The sequence below is a fragment of the Antechinus flavipes genome, chromosome 1 (genome assembly GCF_016432865.1).
Source record: "Antechinus flavipes isolate AdamAnt ecotype Samford, QLD, Australia chromosome 1, AdamAnt_v2, whole genome shotgun sequence".
Lineage (NCBI taxonomy): Eukaryota > Metazoa > Chordata > Mammalia > Dasyuromorphia > Dasyuridae > Antechinus > Antechinus flavipes.
Window position 1 is genome coordinate 83,451,337 of NC_067398.1, and position 18,168 is coordinate 83,469,504.

Here is an 18,168-nt window from a genome sequence, read left to right on the forward strand (position 1 = left end):
AAACAGGTGTGTGGTTGCCTCCTCGGAGGGGAGGAGTCCCGGACCCCTCCACCCCGCAATTGGGAATACAGGTTTGTGCTGGCCTTCCCAGAGGTGGGGAGGACAGTTCCGGACTTCCTCCTCCTCCGGCGGTGGGGGAAAAGACCAGTCACTCAAAGGTCTTCACTTCTCCCGGCCGCGTCTACTCGGGTCCCGGCTTCCAGTTCGGCCTCGGGACAGAGAGCTGGCCTTTGTGGGGGTGGAGGGAGGGAGAAGCGTAAAGCATTAAAGTCTGGGCCAAGGAAGGAACAGTTCCCTGTCGGGACTACTCGCCCGAGGGTTTTCTGTAAGGGTTTGCACGGGAATCAGCCGCTTCGCTTTCATCCCGAGGGCTGCTGGCCCTGTAAAAGATTACGGCAGGGGGACCTGCACAGTGGCGGTAAGTTTTCGGATCTCCACATCGGCCACAGCTCATTCTCCTGTCCTACCTCGTCTCCGAAACCTTATTCTCCCATTTCCCCGCCCCCAAAGTCTCCCTTATTTCCCTATTCTTCCAATCCCACCATTTAAGCCTGCCACTTCACTCCCCTGTCCCAGCATCCTCCTGGATTCTCCCTTCTCTTTCTGCTCCGCTTCCCTCCTCCTCTGGACGCCTGACCATCTCTTTCGTGTTCTCAGAACCCCATTCTTTTCCCTAAAGCACAACTCTAACCATGTCATGTCCACTTCGATTCCATAAAATCCAGTAACTCCTTATTATGACTTCCTATTCCAGGATTAAATATTCAGTTCTTTGCCCTTCATAACCCGGCCCCTTTCTGTCATTCTAGGCTTCTTACATTTTATTTACCCCTCCGTGAATTCTGCAGTCCGGTCTCTTACTCTTCCTTATACAGTCCATCTCCCATCTCCATGCTTTGAGGTTTGCTATCTCTTCTCACCCTTCTCCTGGCTTCCCTCAAATTCCTCCAGATCCCTATTGCTTTCATCCCCACTTCCCAATTGCTAATAATGCCTTCCATCATTGATTGGCTTCCATCCACTATTCTGTATATATCCAGTACATATGCCCAATACATTCCCGATTGTTGTATGTTGTTCTTGGTTCCCAATATGCTATGTCCCCCATTAGAATGTGAATCCGAGGACATAAAGACAAATGTCCTAAGCTTGTAGCACAATGCCTGGAGTGTAGTAGGGTTTTTTTTTTTTTTAATTGTTGTAACAACAACATGTCTGACTTTTGGGGATCTCATTTGGAGTTTTCTTGGAAGAGATAATTCACCATGTCCTTCTCCAGCTTTTTTTACAGATGAGGAAATTGAGATAAACAGAGTTAAGTGATTTGCCTGGAGTCACATAGCTAGTAAGTGCCTGAATCTGAATTTGAATTCAAGTCTTTTTGACTCCAGAGTTGGCACATTGTAACACCTAGTATATGGTACCATTACATCACCATACTAAGTATATATATGAACTAAAGAAGCATCATCTCATCAATTCCATTGAGTTAACACCTTGTTTCAAGTATACTTCTCCAGAGTTCCAGCCCTCTACACTTATTGACCATCCCCCAGCCTTCCTCTTCACCAGTTCTCTTAACTCCCCTCTTTATTCCCTGGTACCTCTATTCTATGGCCCCCCAAATTCCTATCTCATCCCACTGATGCTCCAACCCTCTTTTCCCCAATCCAATCCTGTCTTTCATCCTCCTGTCCTCTTATTTCTTTATTCATGTCTCTATATTCTCTTGTTCTTTGACCCCATTCTCTTATCTCCCTGTTCCCCAGTCCCTGCAATCTTGATCCCTTTGGTCTGTTTTCCTGACTCTCTACCCTATCTTCCCCATCTCTCTCTATTATCTTTTATCAGTCAAGGCAAGGACAGATTCCATACTTCACCCTCCATATGGCTTGACTTTGTGATATCTTAGCCTCGCCTTTTCCAAATTTAGGAACATCTCCCCAGTGGCTTGATTAGACAGATATGGTATTATCCATTCTAGTTGCTGCCTAATCCCAGAGTTTCCCTCACAAACTGTGCTCTAGTGATTGTTTAATCTGGGAGCTCTTGAGTCACTTGTTGACCTTGCCATGGTATCTCATCCTAGGACATCCAGTCTCTGAAATAGTGAATGTTTAACCTGAGAGTCTGATTGTGTGTGTGTGTGTGTGTGTGTGTGTGTGTGTGTGTGTGTTTATGGACATGAGCTCCCTTCTTGATCCTGAAAGCAGAAGTTAAAACCAACTCACCCACCACTGTTCTGTCACAACAGAATCTGATCTACTGATTCCACTATGCACCATGGCTCCAGGAGGCTTCATTTTTTTCATCTGTGCCCTTTTGCTGATCTATCCAGACCTAACTCAGGGTTCAGGCGGCCCTGTGCTGCCCAACGTCCCCTTTGTTGCAATCTGGAATGCCAACACCTATTTGTGCCAACAGAAATTTCAGGTGAACATCAGCCTGGACACCTTCCATGTGATAACCAATCCAAACCAGGTCTTTAAGGGACCAAACATGACCATCTTCTATAGCAATGAGCTGGGCCTTTATCCGTGGTATACACCCACTGGGCAGCCTATCAATGGGGGCTTACCTCAGAATGCCAATTTTGGTGCCCACATGGCCAATTCCTATAACGACATCTTGACCACTTTGCCTGAACCTGACTTCAAGGGGGTTGTAGTCATTGATTGGGAAGAATGGCGCCCCATTTGGAGCATGAATTGGGACTCAAAGAAAATATATCAGAAGCATTCTCTAGATTTGGTAAGAGAAAAGCACCCAGACTGGTGCCCACAGCACATAAAGGAGGTGGCTAAGAAAGAATTTGAGGAGGCTGCCAGGCGCTGGATGGCTGGTACCTTACAGCTGGGGAAGCTCCTGCGACCCAGGGGACTTTGGGGCTACTATGGTTTCCCAGATTGCTACAATCACAACTTCCAGAAGCCCAACTACACAGGGAAATGCCATAAAAAGATCCAGGTCTTGAATGATCAATTATCTTGGTTGTGGGAGCAGAGCCGAACCCTCTACCCTAGCATCTACCTTCCCTTGGAGCTGGCCAACACAGGGAAGTCACTGCTATTTGTCCGTGGGAGGCTACAAGAGGCCTTCCGAGTGGAAGAGAGGACTGCAAATCCTGGCCGGCCCATCTTGCCCTATGTGCAGATTTTTTATGGGAAGACAGATCGTTTCCTTCCCTTGGTGAGCACCTCCCTCTAGTCCCTTCTCCTCCTAAGCTTTCATTCTCCGTTGACTAGAGTCAGACCAGACGTAGCTCAAAGCCTTTACCCATACTCTGAGTGCCAAGCTAGACCCAGGACCCTCCCCAGGGTTGTCCATTTCTACCGTGAGTCTTCTGGGGATGGTTTTCTTTCTTGGTGTCAGCCCAGACTTCAAGGAATTGGGGTTCTCTTTCCCAATTTGTAGATCACTCTCCCGACACCTGGCATACTCATTGGTGGGCAGCTCCCTGCCCCACTGAAGCATTGTGGTATAGTTGAAAGTGTTTGATGCAGTCAGAAGCCCTGGGTTTGAATCCTGCACTCTGATATGAGTGACCTTGGACAGGACACTTAATAGTTTATTCTCCTGCTAAATGAGTGTGATAGATCTTCACAGTGTTTACAGGGGAGATCTTTTGGGAAGAAAGCACTTTATAAACCTTAAACTAGAGGAAATCAAACTATTATGTTGAACACTTTCTCCACTGTTAGGAATAGTCCCTTCAGGTTTGAGGAGGATGGCATGTCCCTTTGTCCCTTCATGCATTGGGGGAAGGATAAGATGTTAATACTCTCACAAAGGCATTTTCTATTCCTCTCTCCATTTCACCCCCTTCCCCAGGAGGAGTTGGAGAATACCATTGGGGAGAGTTTGGCCCAGGGGACAGATGGCATTGTTGTATGGATGAGTGGAGAACACGAGCACACCAAGGTGAGTGAGCCAGAGGACTCAGAGTCACATGTGGACAATGGAGTAGCAGAAATGCACATTATAAAAGAGAGGAAAAGGCATTACCCAATTGGGTATGCAAGTAAAAAATTTTGAAAACTAGTAAATTAAAAAACCCCAATTAAATATCAAAATAGAAATCCTAAAAATCAAGGAAGAGATTAACAAAATTGAAAGCAAAAGAACCCATTGGATTAATAAATAAAATTGCCTGCTTAAAAAAAAAAACCCAGTTTTTAATTTTTAAAAGTACAAAACCAAATTACCAGTATCAAAAATGAAAAAGATAAATTCATAACCTATGAAGAAATAAAAGTCATTATTATATTTTCTGATGCCAGGAAAAGCTAATGTGGGCTCTATTCCTAGGGGTGTCCAGATGAGATCAGCCTTGAACCTCCCTGGTGCCTCTCGTTGTACCCATGCAAAACTAGCATAGAAAATGTTCCTGGAGGTGCCTGGGTGAGTCTGGTACTAAGGCTGTCTGCTTTCTGCCCCCAGGAATCCTGCCAGGCCATTAAGGATTACGTGGACACCACCCTTGGACCCTTCATTCTGAATGTAACCAGCAGTGCCCTCCTCTGCAGTGAAGCGCTGTGCTCAGGGAATGGCAGATGTGCCCGGCGACAATATCACCCCCAGACCTTCCTTTTCCTCAGTCCAGACAGCTTTTCTATTCATCGACAGCCAGACACTGGGCGCTTGAGCCTGAAAGGTTTCTTGGCAGACGAAGCCTTGACCAAGATGAAAACAGAATTTAAGTGTCGCTGCTATCCAGGCTGGGTTGGGGAGCACTGTGAGAAGGACAGCCCTTGACTCCTCTAAAGAAATATTGCCTTGCATGGGAAGAAGAGAAGAGCTGAAAGGGTCTCTTGATGCCCTCCTTTGCAGTCCTGGTCTAAATCTGGGGGGAGACAGTTTCCCCTCTATAACTGTTCTGTCACTGCCTCCCACCCTTCAGTGATTATCACTCTGCTGTGTGATCTTAAATAACTTATTCCATCTTTCTGAATCTTGGTTCTCCATCAAAGGGAGGTAACAGGACTTTAGTGGGGTGTTTGGAAGAAAATGCTTTATAAATCACTGTAAAAAGGAGAACAATGTTATTCCATGGAACACTATTATAAATTACATTGGGGGAAAGTCTCTCATACTTCATGATGGTTTTGTCTCTGGGTCAGACTTTTCCTATTGGGGTAAAAGACTGGGAAGGAGAATAGACCATTGTCTGGGGTTATTGGGGTGAGAGGTGGCCTGGGATAGTGAACTTCTTGTATCCTGCTTTCTAGAGCTTCCAAGCTGGGGTAACAAAATGTACCATGCTTTCTAGAGTCCCCACACCAGGGTGATTAAAATATTGTGTCCTGCTTTCTAGAGCCTCCAAATTGGGATGATTAAAACCTACTGTCTTAGTGGAGAAGTGATGAGGCAGGACTCCTGAGGATGATGGAAATATGGAGTCCGTTTATTCCCAGTTCTTTCACCCTTGTATACTTCATATCCTTATGTAGCCAAAACAACACTGGGCATGTGCTAAGTATATACTGTGCACGTGGGATCACATAAACAACTTGCTATTGTACATAATTTGCCACTGGTATCACTCTGCTTCAATCACAACACAGGTTGTCACTGCCCCCGACTTCTCAGAAAGGTCAAGAATCCTGAGGAGAGATGGGGAGCCGAACCAGACATTGTTAGCAGGTTCCCTCTGGGCTGAAGAATCTTATACCTCACCCAGAGTTCCCCTACTGTATTCACCCTCTACATGCATTTATATGCAAATATTTCTATTCAGTGACAAAATCAATAATTTTATCCACCTATGCAATTCTTTGCTGAATATTTTTTAAAAATGAACAATTGAAGGACAGCAGTTTCTCCCAGGACTATTTCTAGCTGAACTCCACTGAACAAGATGAGAATGATTTTTCTTTCTTTTCCTTTAATGATTTTATTTTTCCAAATATGTGCAAAGATAGTTTACAACATTCACCTTTGCAAAACCCTGTGTTACAAATTTTTCTCCCTCTCTTCCTTCTACCCTTCCCAAGATAGCAAGCAATCTGATATAGGTTAAAAGAATATAATTCTTTTAAAGATGTTCATATTTGTCATGCCGAGGGGAAAAAAAAAAACAACAAAAACAACAAACAACAAAAAAAGTGAAAATACTTGTGTTTTGATCCACATTCAGTCTCCATAATCCTCTGAATGCAAATAGCTCTTTCCATCACAAATCTATTGAAACTGATTTGAATCACTTCATTGTTGAAAAGAACAAGTCTATTACAGTTGTTCATCATGTAATCTTGTTGCTGTGTACAATGTTCTTGCTTCTGTTCACTTCACTTAGCATCAGTTTATGTAACTCTTTCCAGGATTTTTTGAAATCAGTCTGCTCATCATGAAAACGATAAAGAGATGATCAGGGAAGAAAGCTATTGGTCTTAAGAATCTGAGTTCCCTTTTCCTTCCAGGTGAGTTTCTTTGTCATCAAGTCCAGAGCTTCAGGGCTGCTGAGAGTGATCCTTTATCTCCAGATCCAGAGAGGGCAGTCAATAAACGGTGACTCCAATTCCCTGGAGGGCTCAGAAATTAATAATGTCGTTCTATACACACATGTGTCCTGATAATAGCTGATGTTCCTAGAGCTCAAAGATATGTATTTTATTTTGTGTGAGGAAGAAAATAAGTTATATATAAGCCTAAATTCACAGAAGTACAAAATCTAGGGTGAAACTGGAACTCAGATCTTGTGACTCCAGTCCACCAAATTACTGCTCTCAATTGCCACTCATTATGGGCACACACGAGGGCATGAACCCATTGGAGGAAGGCCAGCCAATTAATGTTAAGTGCCTTCAGGTGCCAACAGCTGATCCTTATCAACGCTGAAGCTTGGGATTTTCTGTAGCCCCCGGGGGTGTAGACTTTTATGCGTGTGCTCAGGAGTTAACCCTGGGCGTAAAGGATTCCTTTTGTTTTTACATCCCTTTCACGTCTGAGTATTTTTCTCCTCTCTTTCCCCCAAGGAGACATCTTTTAAAGCAAGGAATAAAGAAAGGGAAAAAATCATTCAGCATAACTAGCAAACACATGAGCCCATTCCGATAGCGTGTGCTGCGTTCTGTCCCCATATTCCACTCTTCTGCAAAAAAAAGGGGGAGGTAGTTTTTTTAACCCCTTCAGGACCCAGCAGGATTGTTCTAATTAGTGTATGGATTTATACGGAAGGGCAAGCAATCACTGAGAGCCGGCCTGGGAACGGGGGACCCCTCCTTCGCGTGACATGTGTTAGCTCCGTGAGCCCAGGAAAGTCACTCCACGCTGAGGTAGGGCACGTGTGCACATACCGGGGCGGGGTGCACGCACACTAATGCAGGGGACGTGCTCACACACGTGCGCACCCACCAGACCGGGCACTGCCTCGTGAAGCGGGCTCCACCCCCAGCGGCCCGCTGCCCAATCGGGCCCCGGCTCGGGGCAAAGGACCAGGCTCCCCCCAAGGGCGGTGGCGAGCAGCAGCTGCTGTGTGTCCTCCTCACCGCTGGGGGGGGAGCGCGGGGCCGGCAGCGGCGGAGCACGGATCCCGGCGGGGAAGCTTCGGCAGCCGCGGAAGAACCAGAAGCTGGGGAGCAACATGTTAGTATCACGCCCCGCCCCGCCCCGCTCCCTACCCCGCTCCCCTCTTGCTTCCCCCCCAAGCCTGACTTCACCGCTTGCATGCTGGTCCTGTGTCGGTGTGTCCGGCTGCTCGCCGTCCCCTAGAGTCTGGCTGGGAATGCTCCCCCACTTGTGTCCATGTGTCCTGCTGCACCCCTGCCCCTCCTGTCCCTGTGTCTGTCCGTCCCCTCGCGGCCGGCCGGGCGCCCTCCCTCCCTTTCTGTCCTTGTGTCCTGCTGGGCCCCTCTCTTCCCGTCCGTGTGCCCGCCGTCCCCTCCAGTCGGGCGGGGCACCCTTCTCCCCTTCTGCCCAGGTGTCCGGCTGGGCGCCCTTCCCTCTTATTCGTGTGTCCGTCCGGGCACTGTGTGTCAGCCCTTGTCTTGGGGTCCTTTACCATTAGAAGGGACCCTGAGAGCTTCCCTACAACAGAGCTTCTTTCCTTCAGGGAAGTCACGACCCAGATTCCCCGTTTTATAAAGGGGGAAACTGAGGCATAGTAGGGTTAGAAGGGGGCTGGGTACTATTTCACAGGGAAGACCAACGCCCCTTTCCCTCCCTGCTCCCTCCCCCCCAAATCTTAGACAGGTTTTGATAGGAACTTGTAGGGGAGGGGGGAAGAAGAGGGAGATTAGTCAAAAGCAGGACAGGGATAATTGTTTCTTAGCACCCCCACTTCCACCCCGAGAACTGCAGGGGTTAAGTGTGCCTGGGTTACCCCCATCCTTGTGGGGACAGGAAACAGATAAAGCTTCCTTCTTCAAGAAAGGGTTTAAACTGAGCAGAGGAGCAGGCACTGGTCCCTGGAGGCAGCGGGCAAGGTAGCCCCCTTTTCTTCCTCTGAATCTCTTCCCTCCCTTGGTTTGACTCCTTTTCTGCAAAGAGGGTAGGTATTTAAGAAAGATGGTGGGGAAGCAGAGGAGAGAATGGTAGTGGTATATTGTGGAAAGAGCTCTGAGCTAGGAGTCTGGAGGCTTGGTTTAAGGTTCCAGCTCAGCTATGAACTGACCCTTCATATGTGAACTGGTTTAAGTCATCCCCCTGGGCCTCAGTTTTCCCATCTGTAAAATGGGAGTGTTGAAAGGGCCAATTTCTAGAATCTGTTTTATCTCTGATGTTCAGTGATTCTTTGAACTTAGAAATTCTGAAACTGGGGTCATTGTTGTGATGTGATCTATGGTGTGGGGTTTGTCACCAAATGATGGAAGGTATCATAAGTTGGGGTTCGGTCTTGTGAAGAATTCATAATGGCCATTCTCTTTGGTAAAAGATTTATTTAGAGAAGAGGTTACAGACAAAATGAAGAGATACAATAGACACTGGGAATGTGAAATATGAAAAGGAGTGGGACAGCACATGAAAGACAAGTTCTTTCCAGTAGACCCCTCGAGGTTGGGGCATGCCCTTAGCTGGCAGGCTAAGAAAGGCACTTAGCACCCTAAAAGAGTTAACTACAAAGAGGAGAAATGGGGTTGAGAAGCATAGTGGAGTTAGGGGAAATATCACAGGGAATGAGGTGGATGGGATAAAGAGAAAGACACCATGAAACAGAGACAGAGCCTGATGTAGTGGACTGAGCCAAAGGAAGACAGCAAAGTCATGTGCCATAAATTATTTTATAGGAAAAATTTAGCCCCCGGGTCTTAACTTAACTTGGATTTCTAACTGGATTACCTTTAGAGGGTGAGATTGATCTCAGGCTCTTATCAGAGCCTTCTTCCTGCTTGCCTGAGGATTAATTTTTATCAATTGTTCTGCTAACCACATTGAAGACTTCATCAGTTGATCTAGTGGTTTGATAAGAAGTGTGAACAGACCTTTCTGTAGGAGTTCTCACATTAACCATCTTCCTCCTGGGTTATAAATTTCTAGACTAGGGAGGAGGCAGAGGAAATTGATTTTCTTTTCCTCCTACTCCCAGACCTTGAGTCAAGGGAAATCATGATTTGGGAGGCCCTGATGGAGGAGAGCCAGCCGTTGGGACCCAGTCTGTGTGGGAAGGAAGCGGGAGTCCTTATCTGTGTAGCTCTGCAATCTCCTGGAGAAAAGCAGAAGTCAGCCTGAAGATGAGCCATGCTTTGCCCCTCAGAAAGGAAGAGACTAGGCTTCTGTTCCAGCTTTCCCCCTACCCTTCCCCCCAAACGGCTGAAGGGGCTCTCATCTACCTAATCTGTCTCCCCTTCACTTGGGACCTCCACTTTTCTGGGAGGCCTGTTTTCCCTCTTGATGGAGGTTAGTGGAGGCCTGAGATTCTTGTATCCAGTGTCCATTTTCTCCTTCCTTCCTCCTATGAGCTGAAGCAGGGGTGGGGAATGAGGATTTGAGGATTTCTATTTAGGGCTTGGGGAATCTGTCCCCATTGTTGGTTAACAGCTGGTCCAAGAGAAGGGTTTCCTCTTCTCTAACAAAATCAGCGGAACAACACAAATAATCCCAAACCCACAGAGAATCCAAAAATAACTTTGATTTTGATCTTTGGGGGAGCTTATACGAGACTAGTGTCAGTTTTCCTTCCCTGAACTGAGTTCATACTGGGGGGGGGGGGGGGGGGAAGCTACACTAGAGATCCAGGAGAGACCAGACCATAAAAGGATTGGTTGAAGGAAGGAGGGGGTGGGTATTTTCCATGGACTAGAGAACTGGGGAATCCTGGAAGAAGCCGTAGTAAGATCTCTATCTTCAACTATCTGAAGGGTTGGCCAACAGAAAAAAAAAGATTAATTTCTCTATCCCGTGAGGGCAGAATTAAAAGCCCCTGGGGGGTTGGGAAGTTGCAGATTTAGGTATAATTTAATAAAGACCAAACTTCCTAGTAATAGCTGTCCAGGAGATAGTGAGCTCTCTATCATCACTGGAGCTCTCCTAGTTAGTGAAAGACTCGGTTTGGGATGCTGCAGAGGGCATTCTTGTTGGGGGTGGATTTGTAATAGATGATCCTTGAGATACCATCAAGTCCTGACCCACTGGGATCTGTGAAGTCAGCTCTGGATGCTCCACAGGAGGAGAATGGAGGATTGGTCGTAGACCTCGAGGGAAAGCCGCAGTAGCTCCCGACCAGCAGCTGGATGATGGCCTCTTTGGCCCCGTTGGCTACAAGCCCTGGCCTCGAAGAACTGACCCTGGAGCCCGCCCACCTGCGTCCAGAGCTCCTGGATGCCTGTGCTGACCTCATCAACCAGGAGTGGCCCCGGAGTCGAGCCTCACGCCTGCACTCCCTGGGACAGTCCTCGGATGCCTTTCCCCTATGCCTGGCCCTGCTGGGGCCACCTCCTGCCCCTGGAGCCTTGCCCATGGTCCTGGGCCATTCCCGCCTCTCCAGAGTCGTTGCCCATGATCACAGCCTATTGGTTGAAACGGTGGTTGTGGCCCGGGCCCTTCGTGGTCAGGGGTTTGGCCGACGCCTCATGGAGGCCACCGAGGCCTTTGCCAAGGCCCGGGGCTTTCGTCGGCTGCACCTGACCACCCACGACAAGCAGCATTTCTATGCCCACCTGGGCTATGAGCTTGGGGAGCCAGTGCAAGGCATCACCTTCCGTAGCTCATTGTCTGCTGCTATCCTCCAGGCCTTCGCCCAGCCTGCCAACCTCCCAGAACCTAAAGCCCCCAGCCCCTGCAGGGAGACTGTGGGGGCCCCCTCTACTTCTGACTCCCACGCTAGGCCCCATCTGCCCCCTGCACCACCACCCCCTCCTCCTTTACCTGCTCCCCTTCTCAGCTCTCCAGCACTCTCCCCCATAGACTCCCCCGAGCAGAGCCTTGTGGAAACCCCATACAGGGACATCCGGGGCCGCCCCATATTTTGGATGACAAAGGAGATCTGATGGGGATGACTTAAGGGCCTTTCAGCTGAGGACAGAAGGAAGGCCAGAGTGCAGGGGAGTATTGTAAAGACTGATCTGGGGATCCCTGAGAAGTCTGCCCTGAAATCTCCAGTGCCTGAAGCCTGCTTTCTTGGGGGTACTGACAACCCAGCTGTCAGTGCTGCTCCCCCCGGTGAAGGCAGAAGATGGGATATCAGCCAGCCCCAGTCCATTTTTCTTTGGCATTTCTTTTTTGGGGAAGGAGAAGAACTAGGGGGTGCCAATCTCAGAGTGCCAAAAACCCACCCAGCAGAGAAAGTGAAGGCTGAGAGGTCACCAGAGGTCTGTAGCACACTTTAAGGTTTACACAACACCTCCCCACAATGCTCCTGTGAGGGAGGTTCTGCACATTTGTATTACTGTCCTCATTGCTTAAGGGGGAAACTGGGTCCTAGAGTGGCAAAGCTGGGATTCCATCCCAGCTTCTCTTTCCCAATCCCAGCTTTCTGCGATACCTCAGACACTGTGCCAGTTGTCTTGCAGATTCTGAACTCAGTGATTGTGTTGTATCTGAACTGTGGACAGAAGTCTCTGTATGCAGTAGTAGGTGCTCAATAAGTGTTCATTATTACATTGTTCAGCAGCATGACTGTGTGTGAACAGCAGCAAATAAAGCAGCCCCATCATGGGGACCACATGGCTCTCCTTTGTATTTATTTCTCCTTATTCCCCTCTTCTTCTGGCTTCAGTCCTTCAGCATTCTCCTTGCCCTTCCCAGGAAGCTTAGTTTAACATCAGCCTTTTCTGGTCCACCCACAGGTTCAGTGAGAGGGATGGAAGGGAAGATCAGTAAGGATGGGAGTTGGGGAGTGTGTGTGTGTGTGTGTGTGTGTGTGTGTGTGTGTGTGTCAGACAGACAGACAGACAGACACTATGATCCTTCCTCACACCCAGAACTCCTGTGCTTCTGCCCCTCACTCCAGTCTCCTCTTTCCCCTACAGGTCTCTCCTTGCTGGGCCCAACTATGAACGGGGGCTGCTCTCTGGTGGCTTGGGCCACCCTATGTCTGGTGGGGGGTTGGGCCACCTCGCGGCGTCTAGGCCGCCCCTTCACTGCAGTGTGGAACGTGCCCACAGCCCGATGCCAAACCCGCTTTGGCCAGCCCCTGCCCTTGGAGGCCTTTGGCATCGTGTACAACCAGGCCCAGCATTTCCAGGGCCAGAACGTTACCATCTTCTACAAGAACCAGTTTGGCCTTTACCCCTACCTGGGGCCAACAGGGGTCATCCACCATGGAGGTGTCCCCCAGGCTGTTCCCTTGCAGAAGCACCTCACCCTGGTTGCCAGCCAGATCTCTGGCCTCATGCATAAGGGCTTCAGGGGCTTAGCTGTGCTTGACTGGGAAGAGTGGCACCCACTCTGGAACCGGAACTGGGGACGCCACAGGATCTATCAAAAGGCGTCTCAGGCCTGGGCCCAGCAGCAGTGGCCGGATCTGCCTCCTAAGCAGCAGCGTCTAGAAGCTCGGGCTGCCTTTGAGAGGGCTGCTCGGGCACTGATGGAGGATACCCTGAGGCTGGGGCAGGCACTTCGTCCTGGGGGGCTGTGGGGTTTCTATCGATTCCCTCTCTGCCGAAGCCCCCGGCCAGGCAGGCACAATTACACTGGGAAGTGCCAGAAGGCAGACAAGACCTACAATGACCAGTTGCGCTGGCTTTGGGAAGCCTCTAGTGCTCTCTTCCCCAGCATCTACCTCCCACCAGGCTTGCCTCGAGTCTATCGAAAGGGCTATGCACGACATCGGCTGGAAGAGGCTTTCCGAGTGGCCCGGTTTGCACATCCACGTGCTCTGCCCGTGCTGGCCTATACCCGCCTCACTCACCTTGGCTCTGGGCGGTTTCTGTCCCAGGTGAGCTTTTGATCTGAGGGGAGTTCTAGTCCCAATCTTCAGGGAGCTTTCAGAGGCCCTGGTCTGAGGAGGGAACCAGGGGGCGCAGGGGGCGCAGGGTGGGGGGAGGACAGGGAGTTTGACTAGAATCAAGAGACAAGGATGGCTTAGCAATATCTCTCCCTTCCCAGAATGATCTGGTTCAGACCATTGGAGTAAGTGTAGCCCTGGGGGCAGAAGGCATCATCCTCTGGGGTAACCTCTCTTTTTCCAGTTCTGGGGTAAGTGCTTCTCTGTATTCTCTCAGAATTTCCATTTCTATTCTTAGTGCCCTCGCCTCAAAGGCCAGATCTAGGATCCTAGATTTATTTATTTATTTAAATAATCTTTTTTTTTTTCCCAATCACAAGTAAAGGTAGTTTTCAATATTCATTTTTTAAAATAAGATTTTGAGTTCCACGGTTTTCTTTCTTCTCTCCCCCTTCCCCAGGACAATAAGCAATCTGATTTAGGCTATATGTGTATCATATTAAACATTTCCACATTAGTCATGTTGTGAAAGAAGAATTGGAACAAAGGGAAAACATTTTTTAAAATTGAAAATAGTATTCTTCAATCTACATTCAAAATCCCCATCTTTTGCTTTGGATGTGGGTAGCATTTTTCATCTCAAGTGTTGGGAATTGTCTTGGATCACTATTGCTGAGAACTAAGTTTATCATAGTTGATCATCACACAATGTTACTGTTACTATTGCTGAGAAGAACTAAGTCTATCATAATTGATCACCACAGTGTTACTGTATACAATGTTCTATTACTGTTACCGTGTACAATGTTCTCTTGCTTCAGTTTCTTTCCCTCTATATCAGTAGAAGCTTAGATTAGAGCTGGAAGCAATTTTTGTTTGTAGCCATCTAGGCTAATTCCTTCAATTTATAGCTGAGGAAGTGAAATCCTGAAGGGGTAACTGCTGAATGTTACTGAGGTTGTGAGTGGGAGAACTGGAATTTAAACTTGGTCTTTAATTCCAAATCCCATTCTCTTTCCTCTGTACCATACTCCTGAGGAAATCTAAGTTTCCTACTAATAACTGGGTAACACTGGCTAATGCACTTCCCTTTATAATCCCTGATTTTCTCCTGTTCTATCTTAACACAAGAGTTGAATTAGGTGGTCACTATAAGATCCATTCCAATAATTGATATTCTTTTGTTTCTTCCCATTGTAAGACTAGGAGGACTATTATCTGATCATGAATGAAGGGTTTAGGAGAGTTGGTCCTAGGACTAAGCATCCAGAGACTCAGTTCTGTTTGGGATGATGTCTCCCTTTTCTTTTTCTTCTTTTTAAAATTTATAATAATAGCTTTTTATTTTTCAAAATATATGCAAAAATAGTTTTCAACATTCACTCTTACAAAACCTTATGTTCCAAATTTTTTTCCCTTCCTCTCCCCACCTCCTTCCCTAGGCAACAAGTCATCCAATATACTTTAAACATGTGCAAACATATTTAAACTTCTAAACATATTTCCACATTTATCTTGTTGCACAAGAAAAATCAGATCAAAAGGGGAAAAAAATGAGAAGAAAAAAACAAGCAAGCAAACAAGTGAAAATACTATGTTGTGACTTATATTCAGTCCCCATAGTCTCTCTCTGAATGCAGATGGCTCTCTCCATCACAAGACTATTGGAACTGGCCCTAATCACCTTATTGTTGAAAGAGCCAAGTCTATCACAATTGATCATAAAGTAATGTTGTTGTTGCTATGTGTAGTGCATTCTTGATTCTGTTTTCTTCACTTAACATCAGTTCATGTAAGTCTTTCCAAGCCTTTCTGAAAGCATCCTGCTAATTCCTTCCTTCCTTCCTTCCTTCCTTCCTTCCTTCCTTCCTTTCCTTCCTTCCTTTCCTTCCTTCCTTCCTTTCCTTCCTTCCTTCCTTCCTTCCTTCCTTCCTTTCCTTCCTTCCTTCTTCCTTCCTTCCTTCTTCCTTCCTTCTTCCTTCCTTCCTTCCTTCCTTCCTTCCTTCCTTCCTTCTTCCTTCCTTCCTTCCTTTCCTTCCTTCCTTGTGACTTGCCCAGGGTTACACAGTTAGGAAATGTTAAGTGTCTGAGGTCACATTTGAACTCAGGTCCTTCTGACTTCAGGGCTGGTGATCTATCCACTGTGCCACCTAGCGGCCCCCTGATCGTTTGTGTGTGTGTTTTTTTTTTTTAAATAGCATTTTATTTTTCCAAATACATGCAAAGATAGTTTTCAACATTCACCTTTGCAAACTCTTGTGCTCCAAATTTTTCTCATTTTCTTTCCCTCCCCACTCCCCAAGCCAGCAAGCAATCTAACATAGGTTAAATATGTGCAATTCTTCTAAATATGTTTTCACATTTGTCATGTTGTGCAAGAAAAGTCAGATGAAAAAGGAAAAAAAAAAACAAGCAACAAAAGATAAAAAAAACAAAACAAAACTATTATTTGATTCATCTTCCATCTCTATAGTTTTCTCTCTTGTTGTAGATGGCACTTTCTATCACAAGTCTATTAGAATTGTCTTGAATTACCACATTGCTAAAAAGAGCCAACTACATCATAGTTGATCATCATAAAATCTTCTTGTTACTATGTACAATATTATCTTGGTTCTGCTCACTTCACTTAGCATCAGTTCATGTAAGGATTGGCTTTATTCTTGATCTCCTCATCAAACAAGGCCATCAATTCTTTTTTGCCTCAGTTCTTATCCAGCCTTTAATTATTTTTTTATTATAGCTTTTTATTGACAGAACATATGCAAGGGTAATTTTTGCAACATTGTCCCTTGCACTCACTTCTGTTCCAACTTTTCCCTTCCTTCCCCTAGATGGCAAGCAGTCTGTTACATGTTAAACATGTTAAAGTATATCTTAGATACAATATATGTGTGCACATCCCCCCGATCACTTCTTATAGAACAATAGTATTTCATTACAATCATATGCCATAACTTATTTGGCCATTCCCCAACAGATGAGCATCCACTCACTTTCCAGTTCCTTGCCACTACAAAAAGGGCTGCACAAACATTTTTACACCTTTTCCCTCTTTGGGAAGCAGACCTGATAGGGACACTGCCAGATCAAAGGGTATGCAGTTTTATAGCTCTTTGGACACCATTCCAAATTACTCTCCAGAATGGTTGGATCAGTTCACAACTCCACTAACAATGCATTCATGTCCCAGTTTTCCCACATCCTCTCCAAAGTTGATCATTATCTTTTCCTGTTATGATGTCCCCTTCCTTTCTTTTTCTCTGAAGAATGAAGGATTTTTCTTTAATCTCCCATCCTCAGGAGCAGTGCAGGCTTCTCCAGAGCTATCTGTCAACCATCTTGGGCCCCTACTTAAGCAATGTAACTAAGGCTGCCCAGGTCTGCAGCCAGCAATTATGTCACAGCAATGGGCGCTGTGCCCGACTGGTACCCAGCAATGATGACGTCTTCTTACACTTGGAACCAACACTGGGAGCCATCAAGAAAGACCCTGCCAAGTGGAACCATTTCCGATGTCTCTGTTACCCAGGCTGGAAAGGCTCCACCTGCAAATTTCCTGTACCTGGCACAGAATGAAGGGTACCCTTGAGCCCTATCCCCATCGGGACTCCTGCTTGCAGCCACCTGTATCAGTCTTTACCTTCTGAGCTTCTTTAAATTGTTCCCACTGGCCTCTCATTCTCCCCCACACCAAACAGATTGGTTGAGGTGGCCTTTTCCTGCCTGTTTCCTAATGGTCCCCCTCTGCCACGAGCCTAGTAATATTCCCCACCTTGCTCTGCTGTGCCAGAAACTACTGGCTTTGGGAACTGAATTTTTGATTTTGAACAAATTTCTTCCTATCCCCAAATGCCTCAAATTCCTCATCTTTTTAAGAGAATTGGAGTAAGAGCTCGTGCACACCTCAGAAATAAAAATCCTAATTTTACCGATGAAGAGCTCAGAGAGGGGAAAGAATTAAAGTCACATCTAGTTTTCCAGCCATATTTGAACCCAGGTCCTCTGATTCCAAATCGAACTTTTTTTTTCCTGCTGCACCGCAAAATGAGGGGATTGAATCAAATGACCTACAAGGTTCCTTCCAGCTTTTAAATCCTAAAAAAGTGTAATATTTGGGCTAGAGTTTAAAATGGCCCTATCCTCTGGCTTCTGGCTGACTCCCGCAGGGCAGCTGCATCCTGGATAGACCTTGAGTCACCTTCTTTGAACTTTGCCCCCCTGGATTCAAGGACCTCGAAGTGGGAACTGGTCCACCTGGGATTCAGGAGGTGGTTCTGAATTCTACCCAAATGCTACTGTTACGGAGTCAGTGTCACGGTGACTTAAATTCCACTGTTAGGCTGGCCCATAAACGCGTTTTCTTTCTCCTCTCTCCACGTGTGCTCGCTGATTTTATCCTCTGACCCAAGCGTAATTTTCTAGCTCTGACGTTTAGCTAGTCAGTTTTTTGTATCTTTCTGCCTCTTTTCTCAAAAGAATAATATTTTCACTATCTAATTCATAGGATTGTCATGGGAAACCACTCTGTAAACTTTGAGGTGCTACGAAAAGAGTTATTACTGAGGACATGTGGGGCTGCCTGTCACTCGGCAGTTTAAGAGTTAATTTAGGGCTGGGACTGGGGCATTGTGGTCTTTTTAGTTCGTGGGTCGCCTGGGGTCTCCATTTTCCCCTGGGGCGGGACTCCACTTCCCGAGATGCTCTGCTGCTTCGCGGGACAGGCAGAGCATCGCGCGGACTCCTGTGGAGATTGTGGTTCGGACCTCTCTGGAGGCCTGTAGGAATCATCGGGGCGGAGATCCTGGGGGACTCAGTATCCCAGCGGCCCTAGCGGTTCGGGCGGG

The 18,168-nt window shown here is 46.9% G+C and overlaps 3 protein-coding genes across 3 annotated transcripts; all 3 read left to right on the forward strand.

Moving 5' to 3' along the window:
- The first annotated feature begins 108 nt into the window (after window positions 1-108).
- On the forward strand, window positions 109-5,310 carry LOC127554470 (hyaluronidase-1-like). The gene is made up of 4 exons (XM_051986023.1): window positions 109-418; window positions 2,255-3,189; window positions 3,832-3,921; window positions 4,441-5,310. Exons 2-4 carry the CDS (start codon window positions 2,284-2,286, stop codon window positions 4,753-4,755), a joined length of 1,311 nt encoding a protein of 436 aa, XP_051841983.1. The 5' UTR covers window positions 109-418; window positions 2,255-2,283; the 3' UTR covers window positions 4,756-5,310.
- Window positions 5,311-7,499: 2,189 nt separating this feature from the next.
- NAA80 (N-alpha-acetyltransferase 80, NatH catalytic subunit) lies at window positions 7,500-12,103 on the forward strand. The gene is made up of 2 exons (XM_051986062.1): window positions 7,500-7,584; window positions 10,602-12,103. The coding sequence occupies exon 2, from the start codon at window positions 10,668-10,670 to the stop codon at window positions 11,421-11,423; it is 756 nt and encodes a 251-aa protein (XP_051842022.1). The 5' UTR covers window positions 7,500-7,584; window positions 10,602-10,667; the 3' UTR covers window positions 11,424-12,103.
- On the forward strand, window positions 7,523-17,696 carry HYAL3 (hyaluronidase 3). Its single transcript, XM_051986036.1, has 4 exons — window positions 7,523-7,584; window positions 12,405-13,312; window positions 13,483-13,572; window positions 16,625-17,696. The coding sequence occupies exons 2-4, from the start codon at window positions 12,428-12,430 to the stop codon at window positions 16,898-16,900; spliced, it is 1,251 nt and encodes a 416-aa protein (XP_051841996.1). The 5' UTR covers window positions 7,523-7,584; window positions 12,405-12,427; the 3' UTR covers window positions 16,901-17,696.
- Window positions 17,697-18,168: the final 472 nt, after the last annotated feature.

Bases quoted from the DNA above. Each gene is read 5' to 3' on its own strand.
- LOC127554470 (XM_051986023.1), top strand. From the start codon at position 2,284: ATGGCTCCAGGAGGCTTCATTTTTTTCATCTGTGCCCTTTTGCTGATC. The intron at 3,190-3,831 runs GTGAGCACCTCC...CCCCTTCCCCAG, and splicing joins CAGATCGTTTCCTTCCCTTG to GAGGAGTTGGAGAATACCAT. The intron at 3,922-4,440 runs GTGAGTGAGCCA...TTCTGCCCCCAG, and splicing joins GAGAACACGAGCACACCAAG to GAATCCTGCCAGGCCATTAA.
- NAA80 (XM_051986062.1), top strand. From the start codon at position 10,668: ATGATGGCCTCTTTGGCCCCGTTGGCTACAAGCCCTGGCCTCGAAGAA.
- HYAL3 (XM_051986036.1), top strand. From the start codon at position 12,428: ATGAACGGGGGCTGCTCTCTGGTGGCTTGGGCCACCCTATGTCTGGTG. The intron at 13,313-13,482 runs GTGAGCTTTTGA...CTCCCTTCCCAG, and splicing joins CTGGGCGGTTTCTGTCCCAG to AATGATCTGGTTCAGACCAT. The intron at 13,573-16,624 runs GTAAGTGCTTCT...TCCCATCCTCAG, and splicing joins TCTCTTTTTCCAGTTCTGGG to GAGCAGTGCAGGCTTCTCCA.